This window comes from Dipodomys spectabilis, unplaced genomic scaffold (assembly GCF_019054845.1).
Source record: "Dipodomys spectabilis isolate Male_0828 unplaced genomic scaffold, ASM1905484v1 ptg000706l, whole genome shotgun sequence".
Classification (NCBI taxonomy): Eukaryota; Metazoa; Chordata; class Mammalia; order Rodentia; family Heteromyidae; genus Dipodomys; species Dipodomys spectabilis.
Genome location: NW_024871383.1, coordinates 58,291 through 85,393, shown reverse-complemented (window position 1 = coordinate 85,393; position 27,103 = coordinate 58,291). Strand labels below are relative to the sequence as shown.

The 27,103-nt window shown below is 42.7% G+C and overlaps 1 protein-coding gene across 1 annotated transcript in view; it reads left to right on the top strand.

Moving 5' to 3' along the window:
* Dnah14 (dynein axonemal heavy chain 14) overlaps nt 1–27,103 on the top strand; it is a gene marked incomplete at its 3' end in the record, with an annotated part of 195,772 nt that overhangs the window by 117,517 nt on the left and 51,152 nt on the right. Inside the window, 12 exon segments of the mRNA XM_042672409.1 lie at nt 134–286; nt 2,387–2,522; nt 6,048–6,109; nt 6,832–7,004; nt 8,257–8,388; nt 11,548–11,685; nt 13,115–13,282; nt 15,247–15,417; nt 18,185–18,352; nt 18,992–19,084; nt 21,815–22,012; nt 23,903–24,064. Coding sequence (XP_042528343.1) covers nt 134–286; nt 2,387–2,522; nt 6,048–6,109; nt 6,832–7,004; nt 8,257–8,388; nt 11,548–11,685; nt 13,115–13,282; nt 15,247–15,417; nt 18,185–18,352; nt 18,992–19,084; nt 21,815–22,012; nt 23,903–24,064 — 1,754 coding nt within the window.

The window sequence follows — 27,103 nt, the reverse complement described above, 5'->3', positions numbered from 1 at the left end:
ATAGCAAAGTCCATTTGTGTAGCATGAGTGAAAAGCTTACTATTAAATGGAACCAAAAAGCATCTAGTACCTAAAAGACTAGATTAGCATTTCCTTCTAGGCCATTGGAAACTTGAAAGGTTTTTGAACTTAGGGACATCACTGCTGAGTGACCTCCAAGGAGCTGGTGAGAACATCCTGATGGAGTACGGAGGGTGGATTAACCATACCGCCACCAGGGACACCACCTGCCTCACGTTCCTCATGAGCCTGCTCCTGAGGAGCTCCAGCCCTGTGCTGCTCATAGGTAAGACGAATGTGTCACTGACACCGTGTCAGAGGTAAGAAGAGGTCTGAAGATGACTTATTCTTTGCAGTTTTGAAGTGGGTGAATAAACAGGCCCTTGAAAGGGTTGGGCAGTTTATATTGATTTCTGTTCTAACCAAACTATTCCAGTACAGGATAGACACACAGCAGTTCATGAACACCCACATTTCAGTATGGACACTACAATAAGAGCTGGTCTAGAACTCTCTATTGCCTCTGTCTCCTGAGTTTGAGAATTACAACCCTGAGCCTCCTTGTGCAGCTTGGGCATTATAAATCTTTCTATATTGTCATTGCCCCCAGGACTAATTCTAGAATTAGAAGTATTATAAAACATTGGGTTGACCTCAATAGACAATGGGCTTTCAAGTCCCAATTGGTTTAATTAAACATTATTACACAAATATTTTCAGCCTCTACTGTCACTAAAGGGTAATTTGATGTAACTCCTACTCTAAACATTTCTTTGAACTTACCAGTTACCTTTACCAATCCTCTAACTTGTGTATCAACAGAGGCAAATTGAATGACATTTTTATTTCTACCTTCAAAAACATGGCAGTAAACCGGGCACCAGTGGCTCACGCCTGTAATCCTATCTACTCAGGAGGCTGAGACCTGAGTTCAAAGTTCAAAGCCATACAGTGCAGGAAAGTCTATGAGGCTCTTATCTCCAATAAACCACCAGAAAACCAGAAGTGGCACTGTAGCTCAAGTGGTAGAGCACTGGCCTTGAACTGAAGAGCTGAGGGACAGCGCCCAGGCCCAGAGTTCAGCCCCACAACCAATCAAAAAACAAAAAAGAAAATAACAAAAACAAAAAGTTGGCAGTGTAACTCTGAAAATCCATAGCGTGCCAATCACTGTTTCTACTGTACTTCTTAGTGGAATGTGAAGTCACAGGTCCCTTTCTGCTTCAGAAAGAAAGTCATGGCCAGGCCCATGGCTTTAGTGCTAGAACCCCTGCCTAGCAAGCATGAGCCCTCAAGTTCAAATCCCAGTACTACCAAAAAGTAAAGAAATGTATCACTAAATTTCTCCCGCAGACTGTGCTGGTAGAACATTTTCAAAGAGCTAGTAATGCTGGCACACAGCTGTAGTCCCAGCCCTTGGGAAGTTTTGAAACAGAAAGATCATGAGTTTGAAACCTGTCTGTGTTTCATAGCAAGACTGCCACACACACACACACACACACACACACACACACACACACACACACACGAATTAATGGATGCCGGAGCCTGCTGGCAACGAAAGGGAATCCTGAATTAGGGGGCGAGGACAGAAAAATAAAGACATAAGACAAAGGATGGGGTCGGGAGGTCGGCAGCTCAAGACTGCAGCACCGTTTATTTTTAACTTTCCCTAATATATACTATTAGAAGTCAAGAGGTAACGTAAGGTTACAGTAGTCCAGAAAAACAAGGAATATTTCAGTAAAAACAGAGTGCAGTAAAAACAGGACAAGGTCAACTGGTAGAAAGTAAAACAAACTCTGCAGACATAGGAAAGCAATCCCGGGCACCTGGTGTTTTTCAAGAAAGCCAGCTCCTTGTACGTGCCTTCAAGTGAGCATCAGGGTCAAGATGACCTTTAAACTTTACAGGTGGCTCCCAACAAATGGAGATTTCATTTCTTGTAGTATCTCTACAAGTAGTATCTCTTTTAGTATGCTACAAGCAAAAATATTTGCAATAGAAATAATGATTAGCTCTTAATCTACTTCTAATAAAGGATGTAAATCAAACAGATTGAGAAAGGTTCATATTAACCACTTAAATTAGCTTCTCCTGCTTTAACTAAAAAAAAAAAAAGAAGAGAGAAGAAAGAAGAAAAAAAGGATCACAGTTTAAAACCAGCCCAGGCAGAAAAGTCCATGAGACTCTATCTCCAACTAACCAACAAAAAGCTGTGTTGGAGGCGTGGATCAAGTGATAACATGGCACCATGCACAAGCACACTGAACGAGAGTGTAAAGCCCTGCATTCAGCCTCCAGTAGTAAGGGAGGCTGTACAAATTTCAAAGGCAGGAGAGTGCTATTGCTTCACTTCAGTGTGCTAACGTGTGTTTCCTCCTAGGCGAGTCTGGTGTTGGGAAAACGGCGACCATTAACCAAATGCTTGAGAAGTTAGAAGTCCCAGGAGCACTGGATATCAAATATGGGTCCATCTTAGGAGATGTCCTATTATATAATGAAATTAAAAAGTCAAGGTTGTATATATTAAACTCCAAATGTTATTTGTCTGATAAAATGTTTGCCTTAATATATGTGTACCTTGTTTTAAAGTAAATCTGTTATCCAAAAATGAAAAATTACTCAAATGAAATAATTTTTTACTATTCTCAACTGTCCATGTTTGACAGACAACAAGTGTTATCTATTTTGCCTACAATATAGTTAGGAAACAGCTGTTAGCTAATTAACATCCTTTGCCCCATACACTTGACACTTATTTTAATGAAAACACTTAAAATTTGCTCCTTTAGCAACTTTTAGATATACATTATTAATTACTATGATCTCCATGCTGTACAGTAGACCATGAAATCTCATTCCTTCTATGGAACTGAAGCTGGTGTGAGATAAGCATCTCCCCATTTCTAGCTACCCTGCCATCAGCTCCTGACAAGAACATCTTGTTGTCAGCATCTCTTCACCGGGCTTTTCTCAATTAGTACTATAATGAAGGTTATGAAGTATTTACTTTTCCATGCCTGGTTGCTTTCTCTATTGTCATGCCAGTTCCATGTTACTGTCATTACTTTTGACTTGCAGTATATTTTGAAGCCACATGCTATGTTGCCTTTGTTCTTTCTGTTCAGAATTGCTTTGGCTATTTGGAGTTGTTTGTGTTCCAAAGGAAAAATGAAAAGTAGCACTGGAATTTTGCTAGTGATTTCACAGGATAGGATAGGATGGGTGAAGTAACAGAACTATTTCTTCTAGTCTGTGAACACAGGTCAGGGTTTTCCATCTATTTGTGTTTTCTCCAGTTTCTCCCATTAGTGCTTTATAGTTTTAATATGTAGATTTTTCATCTCCTGATTAAATTTACTCCTAAATGTCTTTTCAGTCATAGGGATTGAACCCTGTTCCTTGCTCATATTAGGCAAGTGATCTACCACTAAGCTACCAATCCTTGGAGTTTTGTTTTGTTTTTGTTTTTTTGAGACAGTCTGTCTTTGTAACCCAGGCCAGCCTAGCCTGGGAGCCCACCTGCCTCAGCCTCTGAGTTCTGAGATGTACGGTATCTGAATTATTTTCTAGTGATAGTGTGAAAGAAATAGCTTTTCTTTTTTCAGATAGTTTGCTGTTAGCATATAGAAACTGAACTGGTTTTTGTATTTTGATTGTAAATCCTACAACTTTATTAAATTCATTTATCAGTTCTGATTATTGGTACAAATAAAATGATACCATCAGCATAAATAATCTCACCTCTTCCTTTCCTCTTCATATGCCTTTGTTTCTTTTCTTTCCTGGTTGTTCTGATGGAGACATCTAGCACTAACTTACAAGGAAGTAGCTGGTGCCCTGACCACACAGGAAGAACTCTGAGTGGGAGGCTGGCTGTGGATTTGCATGTGATTTTTAGGTTGAGGCACATCTCTTCCTAACATTGTAAATGTTTTGTTATAATGGAATATGTTAACTTTTGTGGCATGCTTTTTCACACAGCCTCTGCCCCTCTCTCTACTGATGTGATGTATCACATTTATTATTTTTGTGTGTTGAACCCTGTATGTTGAACCACTTGATCATGGTGAATGATCCTTTTAATGTTCTTTTGAATTCAGTTTTGTTAACCTTTCATTGATGATTTTTACCCCTGTGTTTATCTAAGATATTGTCCTAAAATTTTCTTTTCTTGTAGTGTTATTTTTGGGCTTTGATGTCATGAAGATGCTACCGTTGTGAATTGAGTTTGGAAGTATTCCTTCCACCTCCACTCATTGTTAACATGTGAGAGGTTTGGTGCCTGTTCTTCCTTCAACGATTGGCAGAATTCATTAGGAAGCCAGTCTGTCAGCTCTTCCTTAAATGACTGGTAGAATTCATTATGGAGCCATGCTGTTTTGGGCCCTTCTTTGGCAGGAGGGTTTTAACTACTAACCTCACCTCCTTGCTTTTCATTCGTTTACCCAGATTTTCTGTTTAAAAGAAAATAGTTATTTTTCCAAACTACTAGCAATGAGATTCATTCCTCTGAGTCAGAAATTCTTACATTTATTTTTAATATAGCAAAATTTTAAATCTCAATTATTATATAGCATGAAATACAGCTGCAAGCCTGGCACTGGTGGCTCATACCTGTAATCATAACTACACAGGAAGCTGGGATCTGAGGATTACAGCTCAAAGCCAGCCCAGGCAGAAAAGTCTGAGAGACTCTTAACTCCACTTAGCCAGGAAAAAAAAACAGCCAAAAGCAGAAGTGTGGATCAAGTGGTAGAGCAGCAACCTTGAGCAAAAGAGCCAAGCACTAATGTCAGGCCCTGAGTTCAAGCACCAATACCAGCACAAAACAGAAAGGAAGGAAACAAGAAAGAGAGGGGGAAAGGAGAAAGAGAGAGAAAAGGAAATAGGGAGGGAGGAATGCAGGGAGGGAGGGAGGGAAAGACGGAGAAAGGAAGGAAGGGAGGGAAGGAAGCAAAGGAAGGAAAAGGAAAGGCAGAAAGAAAGAGAAAGACAACGAGAAGGAAAAAGAAAGACAGGTGTAAACTTTTTCCTCCTAGAATAAAGCACTTAAGCTGTACAAATCAAGTTTTTCATACTATTGTTGCACTAGAAAAAAAAAGATCTACTTATCAAACATAAAAATGCAGGGGATTTCCCACCTCTTACTGGGGGAAAAAAGAAAAATTATAAGTTGTACAAGCAAAAAGTGTTACTACAAGTTACTACAAGTTCTGTTGATGTATTAGAGAAAACAGTTGTTGTTTGGATTGAACAAGAAGCCCTGCTCTAGATGATAGCATTGTATTCCATGTCACTGGGCTTGGACATCTCATGTGCATTGACCTTAACACATCCAAAACCTGACTTTACATCCCTTCGAGGCCCCGTCACCCATGGCTTTCATTCCAGCAAATGAGACTCCATACTGGGGCCTGGGGCTCAGGGCTCATGGGGTGTGGGTCATTTCCCATCTTTTCCAGTCTGTGTCCAAAGCCCCTGTGATCCTGCTCCCCTCCCCCGCTGACACCTACTTCACTTCAATACCTCCTTTTTAAAGTGGAAATTATTTCTGAAGCTAATACATTGCTAGCACAAATAATTGGGAATCTGATAAAAAATATGTACACTTAACATTTTAAATGGATTTTGACACAGAGAAAGACAATTCTTTTCAATCCAACACAAAAACTTTACTGTAAAATAAACCCCCTAGTGTTAGGTAAATGAGTCTTTTGGTGTTTGATCTGTAGAGCAAAATGCATTTTATAAAGGCCCAAGGAAATGATGGCTTAATTAACCTTAGAAAATGTCCAATAACTGGTATGTTGTGAGTGTCCTGGGTTTTTTTCAATTTAATCCAATATTTTCTTAAATTTGAATATCAATTATACTAGTGATACTGATTTTATCTCTAAAAATGTAAATAGAGAAAAATAAGGCTTTTTGTGGGAGATGGAAACAAAATAAGCTATATGCTGTTATGGTTACTATTTTTTTCTTACTACAACTACGGTGGTAATCAACTAACTTTGGATCCTTAAATCATTTGATTCCAATAGTCTAAAGCAAAATCTCAGCATCCTGATCTCCAAGACTCACAAGAAGGAGGGCGGAAGCCCAGGTACGTGTGATAGTGCCGCTCAACAACCATTCCGGGATCATGGTGCAGCCACACAGCCATACACAAGCCACTCAGAGGGAAAACCGTACTTGGTAAATGTATCCAGTACCTCCCAAAGCATCTGAGGCCACTCAGAAAGCAGAGGCTACCATCAAAACCTGACATCCAGCTCACACCTGCCAACAATCCGCTTCTCTTTCACTCACTTAGATTTGGCACAGGCAAAAGTTATGATTCTGTAGCCCTCAAATCTGGCCATAAGACAGGAACATTAGATGGGATCTCAGGAGTAACAGCTGTGCTTCCCAGGAAGGAAGGTGTGGCAGTGGGAAGCTGGGGCAGGGCAATGGGAAAGGCCGCCAGAAGATGTGCCAGAGGCATCTGTGTGTTGAAGTGTGGTTCTTGCTCAGGGAATGCACTCTGTTTGGGTTTCCTTGGCACAGCCGCTGCGTGCTGCTTTGGGATCTAAGTTCTGTGTGTCTGACGTGCACAGATGGGAAGAGGGTCTGCTGAGCTTTCCCACTGCTGCACGTAGCTGTGGCTCAAAACTTTTGCCTCCAAAATCAGTGCTGAGTGTTCTAAAGTCAGCCTTCTTTCAGAGAAATTTCTTAAAAAGGACAGCAGCATAGCAAAATTACATCATTCCCAAATTTCTTAACACCCCAAAATAAAGCAAAGATACCAAATGTTCTAAATTTGTTTCCTTTTCATAGTTGACATAGATGCTACCACTAAGAAGCTCGAAGGTAGCCCTGATGACAGTTCACTTAAAGGAATTACAGCAACCACAATAAACTTCAGCGGCAGTCTCACAGCCACCAAAATCAAGGAGATGATTCTTAAGAAATTAGTAAGAAGAAAGAAAGATACCCTCGGAGCCCCTAAGAACAACAAGGTACGCACCCACCCTTGGTCGGCATCTGTGGTTCTGCGAGAGCAACAAAGTGATTTTCTTTTACTGAATGTTTGTCACTGGACATTCCAAGAAGAGCATTTTAGAACGGACACTATGGTTTTCAAATCAATACAATTCCATTTCTAGCATGCTGGTTAATTGGCAGATAAACTAAAACCAAAAGCCACTGAAATCTGAGTGAAGAAGTCTAAACTTGAGTTTGAAATCTGCAAATGACATTGCATGCTATTGCTTTGTTAATGTGCATTCTGTGAGGTTTTCTCTTCATGGCCTGGAATCGTGTCATCCCCAAGGAATAGGCTCGAGAGCCCTCCAGGGGCCCAGGGAGCCACACAAAGACCTGATGTCTCTTCTTCTTACGTTTGGTCAGTTAGAACAGGATTAACTGTCCATTAGTTTAACCAAATTCTCTGCAGCATGTGAAATCGGTCAGGATGAAAGACTTGCAAGGCTCACGAATAAGAAAAACACACAGTCCCTGAGGAGCCCTGTGCTTTTAACCCTGTAACTATCCACTTCAGGGCTCTGTGCATGGGCCTCAGACTACTTTGATTTTCACTTCTATAAACTTGATACATGGGTAAACTTTAGGGATTTTGAAAAGGCTAATAAGGATGCAACCTCATCACACAACTAGAAAGTGTAAGCAAGAAATATTCATGTCTATTTGTGATACAAGACAGGGAAACTGAGTGTCTTACTAAAAACTGGTATTGATTGTTAAGATTGAGTAATTAGGTCGCTAAAGTAAAATAGCTATTTTGTAATTTGAAAAGTAACACTTTTAAACATGGAAATGTGCCTGAGTTTTCTGCTATGTGTTCATGACACCACTTGCAACAGATGTAAAATCTATCTCTAGATGATGCTTCTATCATCAAGCCAGGGTGCATGGGAAATGAACAGCTTAAACATCTACACATCTGCCAATAGTATGTGCTTAATAATAAAGGCTTAATAAATGGTACATTCCTTCTTGAAATTTATTATATTTGTAAAGGAAGCATATTGTCAGGCATAACTACTACAGATCTAGAAAGGATAGGTAGAATTTTTGGCATTTTGAACACTTGTTTTCTAAAAACCATATCTTCAAAATACAATTTAATCTGTTTTTTAATAGAAAAAGATATTTCATTTTTATGTTTGTTCTTGAACTATAGCATAACTTAATATTTGTACTTCATATTTAAAGAATGACTGTGTCTTGAAGCACGATGTCTTTCTCAAGGTTGTAGTGTTTATTGATGACATGAACACGCCAGCAGCAGACCCAGGCGGGGGGGCACAGCCGCCCCTGGAGCTGATCAGACAGCTGCTGGACATGGGAGGGGTTTACGATACCGAGCAGAACACGTGGAAGGTACAGTGCTCACGTCAGACATGGATACCTGCTATAAATTCAGTGCTTATACTAATATTTTTTTTCTTTTTTATTGTGGAAATACTGTACAGAGGGTTTACATTTACATGGGCAAGATAATGTGTACATTTCTTATCAAGCATTGTAGCTTCCTCCTTTGTTTCCCCTTCCCATCCCTTCCCATCCTCCCCTCGCCCCCCTGTCTATACTAATATTGAGTGAAATCTTCAAAGTCTAGCCATATGGACTTGTTGAGACCCTGAGCTGATCATATCAAGTTTATCTCCAGTTTAACACAGATGTAAGGGTTCATAGAAAGTCTAGTTGCAGCTGGGACCGGTGGCTCACGCCTGCAATCCTAGCTACTCAGATCTGAGGGTGGCAGTTCAGAGCCAGCCCAGGCAGGAAAGGACATGAAACTCTTATCTCCAATAAACCACTCAGAAAATAGGAAGTGGCGCTGTGGCTCAAGGGGTAGAGCTCTAGCCTTGAGCTGAAGAGCTGAGGGACAGCGCCCAGGCCCAGTACCCAGCCCCATGACCAACAAAAAAAAAAAAGTCTAGTTGTGGTAGGTCCAGATCTTAATGAAGATGCGAGAAGAGTGTCCTAAAAGTTTCATTTCTGAGTCTAGTGATGCTTACTGCTGTTGACAGAATCATGACTATGAGAATGTTTATGTCTTAACAGTTAGTTCAGCTGAGGAAGGCCAGTGAAGCGAAGGCCTGCCCAGTGCCTCCTAAATGTCTGTGGAAGACACATTGCACACGCACGGCATACACATCATGATGAAACCCCACAGCACCATGCACATGTGCTAACAAACGCATGAAAGACTTCCGATGTCTACAGCAAACCACATACATCAAGCATTCCTAGAGATATTAGTCAAAAAAATCCGAGAGACTCCTGTGCAGCGATTTTTGTTACATTAAACAAAGTAAATAAGGTTTAAGAATTTGAAAGAAAAAGTATATGTCCTATTTCCAATGATTGCATTTTTATTCTTTCATTTATAGACAATCATTGTACACAGATGTTGGGTGAGACATATATAGAATACAGATACACAGTGTATGGCAGTCATATTTGAGGAATTAAGGTATCTTCACATTTGTCATGAGAACATTCAAAATCATCTAGCTCTTTTGAATGTTTCACAGATAGTTGTTCAATATAGTTGCCCTACTGCACAATAGATTTTTCTGCTATCTGTACTTGATGCCTGTGGTCCAGCCATTCCACACTCGCTCCTCGCCTCTGTAAGACCAGCTCTTTAGATTGCACGACTGAGTGAAATCCTGTGATATTTGGCTGTGCCTGTTCACTCAGCATTAATCCATGCTATTGCAAATGGCAAGGCATCCTATTAGATTAAATAGTATTCCATTATCTACCACATTTCCTTTATCCACCCATCCACTAATGCACATATTGTTTGATTCCATATCTTTGCTAGAGTGAGCAGTGCTATGTATGAGTACCTTTTTGACATACTAATTTCAGGGTGGTTTATTTTGTCAGTTGTAGGGCTTGACCTCTGGGCTTGGGCGCTGTCCCTCAGCTCTTCAGCGAAGGCTAGTGCTCTACCACTTGAGCCACAGCGCCACTTCCAGTTTTCTGATGGTTTATTGGAGATAAGGGTCTCATGGACTTTCCTTCCCCAGTTAGCTTTGAACTGTAATACCCAGATCAAAGCCTCCTGAGTAGCTAGGATTACAGGCATGAGCCACCAGCACCTGGCTAATTTCATTTTTTTAATACATGTTTTCAATAGATTGTGTGACCGTGTGATGATTCTAGTTTTAGCTTTCAGAGGGACTTCTGTGCTTTTTTCATGGTGGCTATGCTAATTTATGTCCATCAGTAGCATATGAGAGTCATCCTTCTCCCCACAGCTACGCTGACAATGTTATTTTCTGCCTCTTTGATAGTAGCTATTCTAACTTGGTGAGATAATATCTTACTGTAGTTTCTATTTGCATATTTCCTGGTGATGCATAGATCATTTTTTCACATAACTGATGCCATTTTACATTATCTTTTGTTAAAATATTTTGCCTATTTTATTGGATTATTGGAAATTTCTGTTGAGCTGTTTAAGTTCCTAATATATGCTGGATATTAGCTCTTGTTAGAGCCATCATTTATACATATTTTCTCTGATTTCATAGTCTGTTCACTATTTTAACTGATTGTACAAAAGCTTTTTGCTGTGATGAAGCCCATTTATCTCTTTGTTTTTGTTACCTGTGCTTTTGAAATTTTATCCCATAAATCTCACACCAATATCATGAAACATGATCCATGCTTTCTTCTAGTAGTTATATAATTCCAAGTGGTTGCTTTGGGAGTGGGGGCAGTTCTGGGGCTTGAACTCAATCCCTCATGGTCTCAGATTCCACTCACAAGTGGTGCTCTACCACTTGAGCCACATTTCTAGCTCTCAGATTGTCTGCCTTAGAAACTTCTCAATTTTGCTGATCCTCAGATTTGAACCTCCCAAGTAGCTAAGATTGAATACATGAGCCACTGGCCACTGACCAGCAATTGCTTTCTTCTTTGTCGTCTCCTCCTCCTCCTCCTCCTCCTCCTCCTCCTCCTCCTCCTCCTCCTCCTCCTCCTCCTCCTCCTCCTCCTCCTCCTCCTCCTCCTCTTTTTCTTTGCCATTCACTGAAACAGTTTATGAATACAGTACATCTTGATGAATGCCATCCCTTTCAACATTCTCACCAGCCCCTCCCAACCCACTACTTCCCATACTTATATATATTATGACTGTGTTCGGTCCTTCTGCTCTCCATTTCTCTACTCCCCTTCCCTTGACCTTACCCCTCCCATAACACATGACCCACCTTCCTGGTATTCTTTTTGTTAAACTGTAAGTTAGTTGTTCCAAGGAGTTGCAGAAATGGAATGTATTCTCTCATATGTGGAAGTTAGATCTCAATTATAAATATGTATGTAACTACATGCAAGGTCATATGCACATAGATAAAAATGTGTTAACTAAAGTATGGTAGATTCAGGAGAGGGTTCCAATGGTGAAAACACAGATTTCTACTAGCATTTCAAGTAAATAGTCATCTAAATCCATTTGCTCAAGTAAATTTCATTTCCTTCAGATGCATTTAGATATTCTCTGTTTTGCTTTTCGCACAGACTATTCAAGATCTTTCCATAATTGCTTCCTGTGTCCCTGCATTTGGTAGGAGTGACATTAGTCCACGCCTCCTCAAACACTTCTCCATGCTGGTGTTGCCTCACCCCCCACAAAATGCCTTACTTACGATTTTCCAGGTAAAAGCATCTAGCTCATTTCGTTTCTGCTTTCCTACTTTCCTTCCTCCCTTCCTCCCTCCCTTCCTTCCTCTTGTTCTAATGTATCTAAATATAATTTAATGTGCATAAGTAACACAATTGATTAATGTTCAATGTATATTTAAAAGACAAATACCAGGATTTCATTCTTAGAGATTTGGGGCCCAGTTTATCTGAGTCTGAACTGGGGAATCTGCGCATGCCTTAAAGTAGTTGAATTTTGTTCTTTTCATTTTCATATAGAATGAGAATTATGACCATCAAGCTGGACTAGTGTATGTTTGGATACTTTCTTCTAAGACAGATTATTTTTTAGATGTGGACCCTGTGACCATTAGCATCAGAATTATCAAGGGCATTTTGAAAAATATATTTATCTTTAAATTTTATAAAGAATAAAGTATAAGATTATATTAAGTGAAGTAAGCCAGGCCCAAAGAAACATAGGTCCCATGGTTTCCCTTATTTGCAATAACTAGTATATGTCTGAGACAAGCAGAAAAGGTCAGATAAGTTGATGTTAGGTGAAATGAACCCCAAGATAAGTATTCAAGTGTTTTTTCTTTCTTGTGATTGTTTCTAACATATTTATAAGATGATTTCTTTGTTGCTTTGTATGTCCCTCCCCCATGGTATAACCCCTGCTTTCACTGTATTTGATGTTGGTATAATTTGTGGAGGGGAAGGGAAAAAACAAATCATTTAAATAGGGATACAGGTGGACCCATTGCAACAATGAGATGTATAAGTCGTTATGTCGAAAAACGAACTTTACAACTTTGGCGGCAGGAGAAGGGGGGCGGGGGAGGAGAGAGGGGGGATGGGAAGGGGAAACAAAGGAGGAGGCTACAATGCTTGATAAGAAATGTACTCATTATCTTGCCCATGTAATTGTAACCCCTCTGTACAGTATTTTCACAATAAAAATTTTTTTAAAAGATTCTTCACAATATATTTTAAAGAATGTAGCAGTTTTTGCATAGGATATATTTTTCTAGCCTTGCTAGATTTCAAGTTGACTCATTTCCCAATAAGATGTTTAGAATTTTCAGAAGAAAGCATGAATGGAAACTGTTCCAAAATGAGATCATATTCTATCACTTTGCAGGTCTAGTAGCAGTTGCTAGGGAGCAAGGAAGTGAGAGTTACAGGCACACCTGATTGTATGGACATGGGACATACACTGTCCCCAAGCTCAGCATTCGGGGATCTGGTATTCTAGACCATGCTCCAGACTAGGGCCATCTGCAGCTCAAGGGTGTCTTTGTACATATTCCCTCACCCTACTCTAAATGGATTTTAGTTATTAACATTTCTAGTGAGGTGCACAGGTCTGCTTCTTCACAGAAGAAGTCAGAAAGGGTCTATAGGTTTTAATTAGCTAAGTTTTCATGCTTCTTTTTTAAAGGCTCATTTGGGAATCTATTTCTCCAACAATGGCTTTGTGCCTGACATTCAGAGATGTAGGGAACAGATGGCATCTTGCTCCCTGGCTGTGTACTACTTTGTGTGTAAGACTATGTTACCAACGCCAGCAAAATGCCACTACACGTTCAACCTTCGAGACATGTTTAAGGTCTGCTTTTAAATTCGTTTTCTAGATTTATTTCTAAATTTTAAGTTGACATGTAAGTTTACTGCTTTGAACCTCTCCTCTTCCTCCTCCTGGTTGAGTTTTCAAAATTAAATTCTTAGAAACAGAATTGTAAAATTCATGTGGTTAGTTTTGCTATAAGCCAATGAGTAAGTTGAAAAGAACTGTTTGAATAATTTCAAGCAGGAATTCAATAATGAAATTACTAGAATTGTCTGAGCTACTCAGCAGGAAAGAAATAGCAAGGTCTAACACAGATTTAATTTTGCTTTGTCTTAGAGATTTATTGTGCCTACTAGAAAATCAAAGCATTATACATCTCATGAACACTGTCACAGATTTTACCACCCATGCTGACTGAGTCATCAACTTTGGTTAAATAATTTTCAAAGTTGCAGTGTTTCCTGGCACCAGGGTCTTGTGCCTATAATTCTAGTTATTCAGGAGGCTGAGATCTAAAGTCTCGTGGTTCAAAGCCAGCCTAGTCAAAAAAATGTCTGTACATCTACACAATAACCAGCAAAGATAGCATGTCTAGAAGCATGACTCAAGTAGTAGAATACCCTAACCTGCCAAAAAATGACAGTGTTAATGAAAACAACCTTTTTTAAATATTTTTATTGTAAATACAGAGGGGTTACAGTTATATGAGTAAGATAATGAGTACATTTCCTATTGAGCATTGTTATCCTTCCTTAGTTTTTCCCTACCATCCTTCCCTCTCCACCTCTACAACTACTCCCCCCCAAGTTGTAAAGTTCATTTTCAACATAATGTGTGGTACATCTCATTGTTACAATGGGTCAACCTGCATCCTTATTTCAACATTTTGTTATTTCCCTTCCCCTCCCCAAATTAGAAAAATGTATAGACAAGATGCAGGGCACCGACATCAAATACAGTGAAAGCAGGGGTTATACCGTGGGGGAAGAACATACAAAAGAAACAAAAATTCACATAGTACATTTTAAATACATTAAAAACAATAGCAAGAAAGAAAAAAAACACTTGTGTCCCTATCTTGGAGTTCATTTCACTTAATATCATCTTATATGGTCATATGTACATAGCTTTTGACCAGATATGCAACCAACACAGATGCTCCTCAGTAGATGAATGGATCAAGAAAATGTCACACACACACACACACACACACACACACACACACACACACACACACACACACAACGGAATCCTATGCCTCCATCAGAAAGAATGGCATCTCCCCATTTGTTAGGAAATGGAAACTTGAAAAAAATTATATTAAGTGAAGTAAGCCAGGCCCAAAGAAACATAGGTCCCATGGTTTCCCTTTTTTGCAATAACTGGTATAAGTCTAGGACAAGCAGAAAAGGTGAAAACAACTCTTGAATATGGATCTTCTTTCCTTCTGTAAGAGCTCAGCTTCAGCTAGCGCATACAACCTTGAGACGCGTTATGAGATTTGTTAGCAGGCTCATCATCATATAAACATAGCAGTGCTTGCCCGGCCTCCTCCAGCTCACTGCCTGCTCCTGAGCCCTTTCCTCTCAGGGTCCTCAGGAGAGGCTCAGGAGAGCCCCCCATGTCATCAAAATGCAGATTGCTTCTATTTGGTGTTTGTGTGTGTGTGTGTGTGTGTGTGTGTGTGTGTGTGTGTGTGTGTGTGTGTGTGTGTGTTGCTGGTCCTGGGGCTTGAACTCAAGGCCTTGGCTCTGAACCTGAGCTTTTTTGCTCAGTGCTAGCACTCTGCCACTTCAGCCACAGCCCCATTTCTGGCTTTTGGTGGCTATTTGGAGCTAAGAATCTCGGAGACTTTCCTGCCTAGTAGCTAGGATTCCAGGCAGAAGCCAGGGCCACCTCACAAGGGCTTCTATTATGGAACATAAACCTGCAAAACGTATGCCCTTATTTCACACATAGTCCTGCTAATATTTCAGAGTCTGTCCTTTATAAATCCCTAACAGCTTCTCCTAGGATTGCTGCAAGCTGACAAGAATGTCATCATCAGCCCAGAGATGGCCGCAAGGTTCTTCATTCACGAAGCCACCCGAGTATTTCATGATCGCTTAATCGAAGCCACTGAAAAATGCCTCTTCCATCAGGCTCTTTCAAAGGAACTCGAGAACTATTTTCAGGTAAACTTTATGTTATAAGAATTATTTCAAATGGCAAAATCATTTCCTGAAAGTTTTCATTTCTCTGCTAGTAAAGCAACTTTTTAATATTTTTTTAATATTTTTATTGTGAAACTACCATACAGAGGAGTTACAATTACATGGGCAAGATAATGAGTACATTTCTTATCAAGCATTGTTGCCTCCTCCTTTGTTTCCCCTTCCCATCCCTTCCCATCCCCCCATCCCCCCCACTCCCCCTACTCAATCCCCCTGTCCCCTGCCTGACCAAAGTTGTAAAGTTCGTTTTTCAACATTACGACTTGTATGTGTCATTGTTGCAACGATTTTTTTTTTCCCTTCCCCTCTACAAATTATACTGACATCAAATACAGTGAAAGCAGGGATTATACTGTGGGGGAGGGACATACAAAGCAACAAAGAAATAATCATATAAATGTGTTAAAAAAACAATCGCATGAAAGAAAAAAAACATTTGAATACATATCTTAGGGTTCATTTCCCTAACATCACCTTATCTGAGTGATTCTGCTTGACTCAGACGAATACTAGTTATTGCAAATAAGGGAAACCATGGGATCTGTGTTTCTTGGGCCTGGCTTACTTCACTTAATATAATTTTTTCCAAATCTTTCCATTTCCTAACAAATGGGGCAATGTCATTCTTTCTGATGGAGGCATAGAATTCCATTGTGTATATATACCACATTTTCTTGATCCATTCATCTACTGAGGGGCATCTGGGGTGGTTCCATATCTTCGCTATGGTGAATAATGCTGCAGTGAATATAGTTGTGCTGGTAGCTGTAGTGTGGCCTTGTTTGTGATCATTTGGGTAAATGCCCAAAAGTGGGATTGTCGGGTCCTAGGGGAGCTCTATGTGGAGTCTTTGAGGAACCTCCATCCATGCTGCTTTCCAGAGTGGTTGAACAAGTTTACACTCCCACCAACAATACAGTGGGGCTCCTTCGGTTAAAGCAACTTTTCTTATGAATAATTCCACTGTTGACTTGAAAAATTCTGGGAGTGTATGTAAAGAACTGTGGAGGTGATGGGGTGATGTCTTTGTGGGCACTGCTGCCTCTCTGGAGCCCACAATGGCCCGTTGTCCCCCGGGCCTGAGGACTGCCCGGGGCGCCTCCTGAGACTCTGCCCCCTCAGCCCCTGGAGTTTTAGTCCCGCTGCTGTCTTTCAGGGTCTCAGTAAACGGGCTCACAGGAAGGCCAGCGTCTGAGCAGGCCACTGCGGGGCCTGTGTCTGACCTCTCATTGAGAGAGCTGGGAGATGCGTCCCTCCAGCCAGCAGTCCTCTGGTCCCACGTCTCCTCTTTGCTAGTGCTATCTCCTCCTACCCTAGTCATAGAACTCCGAGAAACAGAATAATTTACAGGACACAACTGTACTTGATACGAGCGAAAAAAGAATTCTAAGACTATAAATGTCATGCATGGAAAGAAAGGTAGCCATGGACACATTGTATACCACATGCAAATGATGTGTGAATCTGCCTGTGGGTGTGTAGGTGTGTATACACACACACAGACGGACTGAGGGTGTGGCTCAAACCATACACAAGCACAGTAGCCCAAATTCAAACCTCATTATCACCAAAGAAATACATCTTTTTGAAAACTTTAAGATGTTCCCATCATTGTTTTTCATGCCATTTTCACCATGATATAATCATCCATGCCACATCTGTTAGAGTCGTGTTCCACCTTCATCCTGGTGTCCCCCTCCGCGTCCCGTGTGCCGTCCTCCAGCCCGTCCTGCGTGGCCTCGCCGGCTGCGTTGTGTCAGGTCTCAGTCATGTCGCCCACCGCTCTGTTGTTCTCACCCTTCTTCCCAAGTGGCCAGAGACAAGGGCCCTGCCTGTGTTGAAAGCCCCCTTTCAGGTGCCCTGTGCACTTGGGCAAGGGACCACTCCTGTCTTGGTTTTCTTGTCCCTGAAGTAAGGCTGTGTTCATGCTGCCTTGTAGGACTGGGTGAGAATGAATAGCACCAGCTTAAATAGAATAGTTAGACTAACTTCTGGCAGATAGTTTATCTTCGGTAATTGTAAGCTAGACGTTGTATCTACTTTCTTGTGCAGGCAGACAGTTCAATGAACCCAAACCTGAACTTCAGAGACAGACCTTAGTCGGGCCTCTAGATCTGTGTTGCATTACTTGGCTACTCTGGGCATTTCATGCTCAACATGTGCATGTCCATCCATGCAGCTTCTCCACCATCAAGACTCCCTGCCCAACTCCCCCCACTCTATCCAGGCTGGACCCTTGATTCTAGGCAACACAGTGTATCCTCACCACCGCTTCCCTTACACCTGACAGCCCCTCCTTCCAGTCACTCCTAGCTATCGCTCGAGGCTTGGCTAGGCCAGGCTCCGTGGCTCAAACCTCTAACCCTAGCTAACTAGGAGGCAGAAACATGGAGGCTCTCCATCTCAGAGAACAACCCAGGAATCCCAGCTGCACTGGAGCACTGTGAGGGGATGGGGCATGTGGGGAAGTGAGGAGGGAGATTGATTAGAGCACTCTGTAGACATGTGCAGACACTGCTGCATCCTAATAAAAAATACGTTATTCTGAGCGGTTTCTAGAGGCTTCACTACCAAAGGTAGTCCACAGCACAGGGAATGCAGAGCCCAGTCCTCCAGCCCCTGCCACAGGACCTTCTCCAACATGGGGTGAGAAGTATAACTGCACTATGATGATGGAAAACTTGAATTTTAGGAAGTAAATGATAATTGGGTTCCTATTTTACCGCAGATTGAGTGGAATTACCAAAAGCTAATGGATGACTCAACTATATTCGTGGACTTCTTGGATATCAACAAGCCTCACAGAAAAAAGGCCTATCAGAATACCAATGACTATGGGAAACTTGCCAGTGTGCTTAATGATTTCCAAATGAAGTTAAGTTCTACGCCTTTGGAGGTAAAGACATACAGAAACCCACATAGTGCTGTGTGTGTGGATGTGTTCTTTAGGTACACACGTATTTACTTACCCAGAATTGTAAGGGTAAGGTGTGTGAGGAAGAGGTAGAGGGGAAAACATGTCCTCAGATTCAAAGCAAATGGTAGCTGTACAGTTTTACATTTCTTTCATCGTTTTGTCTCAGCACATATACTTTTGCAGTCAGTACACACAGGCTGTGGGAGCTGAATGAATGGCGTTAGTGAAATTAGGAAACGCAAGACGGTGGTGCAGGGCCTAGGTAACAAAGGGAAACATCTTTACATCGTTCCCTTTTATGGGCAAAGTGTGCTTAAAAGGCAAAAGGCCACCAAAGCACAGACACCTGAGAAATGTCTTGCTCCCATCATCCACCACTGCCAAGATGGCCAAGGCCAGATGCTCTTCTTCTCCACTGCCCAGCTTGCTCACCACAGTGTGAGCCAAGGGGCAGCCCAAACACTGGCCAAACCACTGAGTGTACAGGGTCCCCAGGCTGCTCAGTTATAATTTACTCCTGTGCCCCAAGGTGCAGACCAGGGGCACACCAACCTCACCTCTAGGACCATGGGGAAAACATCTGATTCCTCCATAAGATCGTCTCATCTCTCTTGACAGGTCTCTCACCCCACGGTGTTTTTCAAGGAAGCCATTGAACACATTGCAAGAGTTACAAGAGTGCTCAGACAGCCAGGGAGCCACATGCTCCTGGTAGGGCTTTAAGTTTCTCTAGTGTTTGTGTTTGTAAACTAATTCTAACGCCAAATAATCGATTTAGAAAAGTCTCATGCCTTCTTTATGAAAACTCAGAATAATCGAGTCATAGGACAGAATCTGTCCTTACTAGTTTACAAAAGAAACATACCAAAAATGGTGCTTGTTTCTGGAAGGTATTTGCTATGAATAAAACTAACAAGGCTGCCCCCTCTCATGTGGCCTGGATGAAATACAGGCTCTGCACAGGTGGTCCCTGGCTTCAGAAATAATGCATCATCTTGAATGTTGATTTAGAAATGGGAGCAATGGCAGAGTCAGTGAGCAGGAGCAAAATTCTTGGAAAATTCCCAAATACTTTAAAAATATTTTTGGAAAACTAAGAAAATTCCAGCATATTTATAAACAACTAGTTATTTGATTTATATGTTTTATATTGCTAGACTCCCCCCTTGAAGTAGAGCTTTATTTAAAGGGCCCTTTATTCAACGGAGCATGGTAGCACACCTGTGATCCCAGCTACTCAAGAAGCAGAGGCAGGATCAGGAATTAAGGGTAGCCTGGACAAACTGAGTGAAACCCTATTTCAAAAACAAAGACAAAAAGGGCAGAAGCATAAATCAAGTGATTAAAGCCATGGATTCCTTTCCAGTAGTTGAAATAAGTAAATAAACAAACAACCTTTATTTAAATTGACATGCAACAAAATTAGCTAAAAAGATTTATTTTGTTAATGGCCAATATGGGTGCTGTTGTTCATCTCAAAATGTGGAGAAGTGACCTGTGCCCGCTCAGAACACAGGGATGATACGTGAACTTTAAGACTTCCCTTGCCAGATGTGCCTGCAAGTTCTGTTCATGCACTCATGCAGAGTGTGTGCTTCTTAACATCTCAGGGAGAAGGGAGACGTAAATAGACCTTGTATTCCTCCTATTCTTGTTGCTGATCCCTAAAAGCACATGGTAGGAGGGGAATGTGCTTTTCTGAGCCTTCAGTTTATACTTCCTGGGTCTAATTTCTGAGTCTGGCTTTTTTCAGTATTTATTATTTTGAATTTCCCCATTTCTTCTCTTCTCCATGAGTATGTCACCTGCAGATGAGGCCTGGAGACTCTGAGGAGAATCCACTCAGTTGCATTTGTGTTTCCAGCAGCCACACCCCCCTTACCTTCTTCACCCTCCCTGGCCACAGCCAGGAGAGGGCTTTGCTCTCAGTATCATTGTGTTAGTCACCAGATGAGTTAGGGTAATCTCACATTGCAAGTTTTCAAGATCCTTGGCCTTTAATTATACCTGCAAAGTCTCTCTTGTCCTTCGCGGGTTTCAGGATCTGCCTACCAAAAACAGTAACTATGTTTTACTCTTTTTCTCCTAATTGCCTTAAAAACAATTGAGTGAAAAAGTGCTAGAGATGTGGCTCAAGTGGTAGCAAGCACAAAGCCCACAGCTCAAATTCTAGTATTTGCAGGAATTATAAAAAAGATAACCGCACAAAATAATCATAAAAATTATTGTTAGTTCTATAGAATATGAAGAGGTAATAGAGGTTTCAAAAATAAAAGAAGATAGAGGAAACAGAGCTTTATTGGAACTAACCTTATTGACTTAACTGGAATTAAACTTGTATTCATCTGAAGTAGATTGCCATTTATAATTTATAAAGTATCATCCAGTTATGCGAGATTAGTAAGACCCAGAGCTCTAATCTATACCATGACACTGTATAATTTCCTTGAGGTTTAGTAAAAGGGCAGAGCTTAAATTTAATCTTCTCACATAGAGAACCAAAATATAAACATATAAAAAAGGAAAAATTAAAGTAGAACCTTAAAAAAATTAATATAATGAAGGAAAAACAAAGGAAATGAAACATTGAAAACAGCAAAGAGGTGGGAAAAGGTCAAACTATATCAATCACAACATCAATATAAATTCATCAAATATTCAAAAAGGGAGAGATCTTAAAACCATAGCTTAAAAAGAACAAACTCTAAATGCATGTTCTTAACAAGATTCAGAGATGTAAAATGATCCGAAATTAAAGACTTGGGGGGATGTGTGCAGTCTGCCAGTCTGCCCCAAGCCAGCAGAGAGCCAAAAGAGAGGGAGGGGGGCGGAGAAGGAGTGGAGGTAAGTGTAATCAAAAGATCATTTGCAATTAAAAGATCATTATGCAATTAAAAATTAAAACAGTCCATTTGGAGTAATTACAACAAAATACCTGGGCCTGGTAACTTGCACAGTAAACATGTGTATTTGGCTTCTGGTTCCGGTAGCTAGAGGGATCCGAGAGGCTGACAGCAGTACAGTGTGGGGCCTCGCAGCACCACACAGGCAGAGGGACTGAGGAGACGTGTCCGTGAGCACAGGGCCACTGTGTGCACAAGGACACAAGAGAGTCGGGAGCGCAGGTTCTCTTACAATACCTGCTCTTGGCAGTGTCTCACAAAGCTGAACAACCCAGCAACCGGGCAGCTACATATGTGCCCAACTGAACTGAAAACTTAGGCCCACACAGAATCCTCCAATGAATGATGACATCAACCGTATTCATGATCAGCAAATACTAGACACAACTAAGAGGTCTTCAGGTAAAAACACAGGGACCTGGACGAATGCCTTACGACCTGAAGTAAGTTTATTGTCAAAATCTCCAGCACAGATAAACAGAAAGCTAAATCCCAGAAAATATACAGGAATCATATGTTCGATTTTTTTTCTTCGAAGATTGGAATTGATGGGTGTGGAAAAGAAATGTGTGCAACCTTAGCTTGTTACTTGGAAGAGCACAAACTGTGCCATGTGCCTGCACCTTACCTGGGTGCCTACGTGGAATTCAAGGAAATGTTTAAGAAAGTGTTCATCCAGACGGGGCTGGAAGGGGACCCTACCATGCTGATGCTCGCCCCGCTGCACCTAGAGCACGTAGGTACTTCCTGGCCGTACAGCTTGCGGATGTGGATGCGATTGTGTAGGTCCTACTGCTGCCCTATCTGTTGTTTTCATCCTCATCTGTGCTCTGCACCATCAGCATATATTGTAGTCATGCCAGAGTTTTTCTGACTTTACCATCTTCATTTTAATGTAAAGGTCCAAAGTAATATATATGTTGATCTGGACTTGATTTTTTTATATCAGAACTAGTCTATGCTATGTGCATTTTAACAGACGTTGTCGGCGGTGTGCAGTGTGTGTGATCTAACGTGTCTCCACAGTGCTGGGGCTCCGTCTCTTCCTTCCTTGGTCACCATCAGACACAGTCAGTTTTTCCTTGGAGAAAATTCTTCTTTGCATGCAAGCTAAAAGTGCTAGTATATATTGTTTCATTTTAAGACATAATTTATTGTGTTTATATTGTGTTGTATTTTAAAACCACAACTAAGAATACACCTCAGATTATATTTACTCCATTTTATGATGAGATTGAAGGGAACATTGTTTCACATTTGTAATTTGACATGTAATGAGTATTATTGCAAACTCTTGTCCTGATTTTTCTTCTAATGCTCAGTCTCTACCATAGAGTTATTTGTCCTTCATAACAATTTTTTTTATTGGTCATGGGGCTTGAACTCAGGGCCTGGGTGCTGTCTCTGAGCTTTTCTGCTCGAGGCTAGCCCTCTACCACTTTGAGACTCAGCTCCAGTGCTGCTTTTCTGGAAGTTAATTGAAGATAAGAGTCTCACAGACGTTCCTGCCTGGACTGGCGTCAAACTGTCAGCCTCCTGAGTAGCTAGGATGACAGGCATGAGCCGTGGGTGCCTGGCTTTATGACATATTTTAAGGGTAAATCCAAGTACCAGATCATACCTGCTGTATTAAACCTGCTCTTTCTGTATGACCTCCTCAAGCTTGAATTCCCTGCTCTACTGATCAGTAGAGTCTCTGCACACACTTCACAGCAGTCACCTCTCCCAGGCCAGCCCAGCGTTGTCTTTTAATAAAGCATTCTTCAGAAAACCACTTCAGGACAAAGCTAAACTGAACTGTGTCCCCCACTTCCACACCACTCAGGACTCCAGGTCCTGCTATCCGGCTACGGCATTTCTGCCCATGTGTCTAGGAAGCCTTGTCCATCTACCATCCCTGCTCACCAGAGGGTCCCCCCTCGGGGGCCCCCAGCTGGACCTCTGCAAGCTGGACACGACCCACAGGTCTCTGACCTTCCCCACCACAAGTCTGTGAGTGTTTGAGAAGGGTCCTGAAGAGAGTTGGATTCTCTTTTTTTCTTTGTAAAGAAAGCTTGTGTTTATTCCCACTGTAAATAGTTACACCTTTATGAGAAGGCTCCCTCTAGGCCTGTCCTCTGCTTTGCCTTTCCTGTGAGATAGAAATGCACTTGGTGAAGGCTGGGCATAGTGACCAGGCCCGTGGGTCCAGATGGGAATGGCTGAGGCCAGAGGGCCAGGTTCCAAGGCCCTCTTTCAGAGAGACAGACAGACAGAGACAGATGGACACAGACAGATAGATGGAGAGATGGAGAGAGACAGTGAGCTTGGTTAAATGAAGCCCTCTCCCAAGTTATCTCTATTTTACCTTCTAGTCTAACTCGTGAGAGGTTGTGCTGAGGGCTTCTGTGACTGGTTGACACTGGGCTCCATCCGGCCTGTCAGCAGCCCACTTCCTGACACGGGCATCGGGCACGGGATAGGGGCCAGGCTGAGGACCTGGCACAGAGGGCTGAATACATGAGTGGGCTTGGACTCAGAAAAAAAAATAGAGAAGTTACCTTTCAAATGTGTCTTCCTAAGGTCATATATATGACCTTATATATAAAGTTTACTCATTTCTAATTAAATACATCTTTCACCTAAGGAATCATTTTTGGAAGATTTGAACTATATTATCAATTTGGGGAAGATACCTGACTTGTTTGAAAGTGAGGAGCTGGATTCCATCACAGTGAGGATTAGGTGTTATGTTGAACAGTTTGGCTTTGTAGATGACAGACGGACTTTACTTTCATTCTTCCAAAAGGTAATTTTTTTGTAAATTGTTTTGTGAGTGTGGACCACATTGTACAATTCTGCTTGTAATGTTCAAGTCCAATATTACTTGTTTAGATCATGGAGTGAGAATTTTACAGCTAAAATAATGACTGTCCTCCCAACACATGCCAACAAGTATGAGTCTGGTTCACTGTTGATTTGTTTGTCATCATCATAACAGCTGAGGACAATGAAAGAAAAACATCATCTTGAGATTATTTCTTATACTAAGATTCCTTTCTAGTTAGTGAAGTTTTCACTTTAACTGTGTTGGTAACTAACAAGTCAAGAAAGAAAGAAGAAAATTCTTTCAGTCCTTTCAACAGCTGTGGACACGACCAGAAGAAGGTGTGGAATGGACCTGCGGCAGTGTGAAATGGGTGAAACAATCCATCTACAAGAGAGAGCAGACAGCAGAGAGGGTCAGAGGGAGGGAGAGATGGAGGCAGAGGGAGAGGGGGGGAGAGAGGGGAAGAGAGAGGGAGAGGGAGGGAGAGAGAGAGGGAGAGAGAGGGGGAGAGAGAGGGAGGGAGAGAGGGAGAGAGAGAGGGGGAGAGGGAGGGAGGGAGAGAGGGAGAGAGAGAGGGGGAGAGGGAGGGAGGGAGGGAGAGAGAGGGGGAGAGAGAGGGAGGGAGAGAGGGGGAGAGAGAGAGGGAGAGGGACGGAGGGAGAGAGAGGGGGAGAGAGAGGGAGGGAGAGAGGGAGGGGGAGAGAGAGGGAGAGAGAGGGAGAGAGAGGGAGAGAGAGAGAGAGGGAGAGAGAGGGAGAGAGAGGCAAAGAGAGGGGGAGAGAGGGGGAGAGGGAGGGAGAGAGAGAGGGAGAGGGAGGGAGGGAGAGAGAGGGGAAGAGAGAGGGAGGGAGAGAGGGAGGCAGAGGGAGAGGGGGGGAGAGAGGGGAAGAGAGAGGGAGAGGGAGGGAGAGAGAGAGGGAGAGAGAGGGGGAGAGAGAGGGAGGGAGAGAGGGAGAGAGAGAGGGAAAGAGAGAGGGAGGGAGAGAGAGAGGGAGAGAGAGGGGGAGAGAGGGAGAGAGAGGGGGGGGAGAGAGAGGGAGAGGGAGGGAGAGGGAGGCAAAGAGAGAGGGGGAGAGAGGGGGAGAGGGAGGGAGAGAGAGAGGGAGAGGGAGGGAGGGAGAGAGGGAGAGAGAGAGGGAGAGAGAGAGGGAGAGAGGGGAGGGAGGAGGGAGGGGGAGAGAGGGGAAGAGAGAGGGAGAGGGAGGGAGAGAGAGAGGGAGAGGGAGGGAGGGAGGGAGAGAGAGGGGGAGAGAGAGGGAGGGAGAGAGGGAGAGAGAGAGGGAGAGAGGGGAGGGAGGAGGGAGGGGGAGAGAGGGGAAGAGAGAGGGAGAGGGAGGGAGAGAGAGAGGGAGAGGGAGGGAGGGAGGGAGAGAGAGGGGGAGAGAGAGGGAGGGAGAGAGGGAGAGAGAGAGGGAGAGAGGGGAGGGAGGAGGGAGGGGGAGAGAGGGGGAGAGAGAGGGAGAGGGAGGGAGGGAGGGAGAGAGAGGGGGAGAGAGAGGGAGGGAGAGAGAGAGAGGGAGAGAGGGGAGGGGGGAGGGAGGGAGAGGGGGAGAGAGAGAGGGTTAGAGGGAGGGAGAGGGAGACAGAGAGAGAGGGGAAGAGAGAGGGGGAGAGGGAGGGAGGCAGAGAGAGAGGGAGAGGGAGAAACAGAGGCAGAGGGGGAGGGAGAGGCAGAGGGAGGGAGAGCAGCCCGTGGCTTAGTGGACAATTAGGCATGATTCCCAAATCCAGGGAAGAGCCGTGGTTGGCTTATTCCTGGGTCCCTCTTTTTGCTGGACTCATTGGAGGCAGACCCTGGATCCCGCCATTCCTCAGCAGGTCCCTGCTTGGAAGAAGTTGGTTTGTTTAAATCCCGGAAATGGAGTCCACAGTCCATGGAGAACAAAAGGAAAAGAGACTACTAAGATTGGCTACATTTTATTTTTTAATTAATTTACTTCATTGTTATTATAGAGGTGATGTACAGGGGGTTACAATTACGTGAGTCAGGTGATGAGTGCATTCTCTCTCTATGGTGTCTTCTGTTCCCTCCCTCCCTCCTGTCTCCACCCACTTCCATCCGTGTCCAGGGAGCTCCACCGCCACTTTTTCACCCTTTCCCTCATTTGTACCCTCCCCCACCCCCAAAGCTATCCATGAGAATCACCATACATAAGGAAAAGAAGACAGAATCATCAAAAAATAAAAACTAACCAAAAGTCTGTTTCCACACCTTGGAGTTTGTTTCAGTATGTGTATAGTTTTATATAAACGTGAAGAGGCCCGGAGGCATGGCCGGCTCTCCTAAGAACATCCTCTTTTGGTCTCACTGTGTGAGTATCTAGAATCCTGCATAGTTTGTCGTTTTAGATCTAACTTCTGCATATCAGAGAGAACTTGTGCCGTTTGTCTCTCTGATCTTGGCTTACCTCACGTAATATGATTGGTTCTAGTTCCATCCACTTCCCTGCAAATGACATTCTTTCTAGTGGTTGTGTGAAATTCCATTGTGTGTAGGTATCACAGTTGTTGGATCCACTCACCTGTTGTGGGGCCTCTGGGCTGTTTGCGTATCTTGGCGGTTGTGAATAGTGCAGCAGTGAACATGGGTGTGCGGGTGTCCTCATATCCTGGCTGTGGTGCTCAGGAAGATGCCCAGGCGTGGAATGGCTGGCCGCAGGGAAGGTCGCTGTTGGGCTTTTTTGCGGAACCTCCAGACTGCTGTCCAGAGTGGTGGTTTAGTTTACATCCCCGCCAGCAGTGCGGTGGGGTTCCTTTTCCCCACGTTCCCGCCAGCATTTGTTATTGTTCCAGTTCACAATGTGGCCAATCTAACTGGGGTAAGATGGAATCTCAGGGTCATTTTGATTGGCATTTCCTTCATGACGAAGGAGGATGAGCGTTTCCTTATGTGTTTCCTTGCCATTCTTACCTCTTTGAGCAGTCTCTCCTCAGCTCTCTTGCCCATTTAATGATTGATTTATTAGGATTGGGAGGGGTTCGTTCCTTGAGCTCCTTGTATCTATTGGATATTAGGCC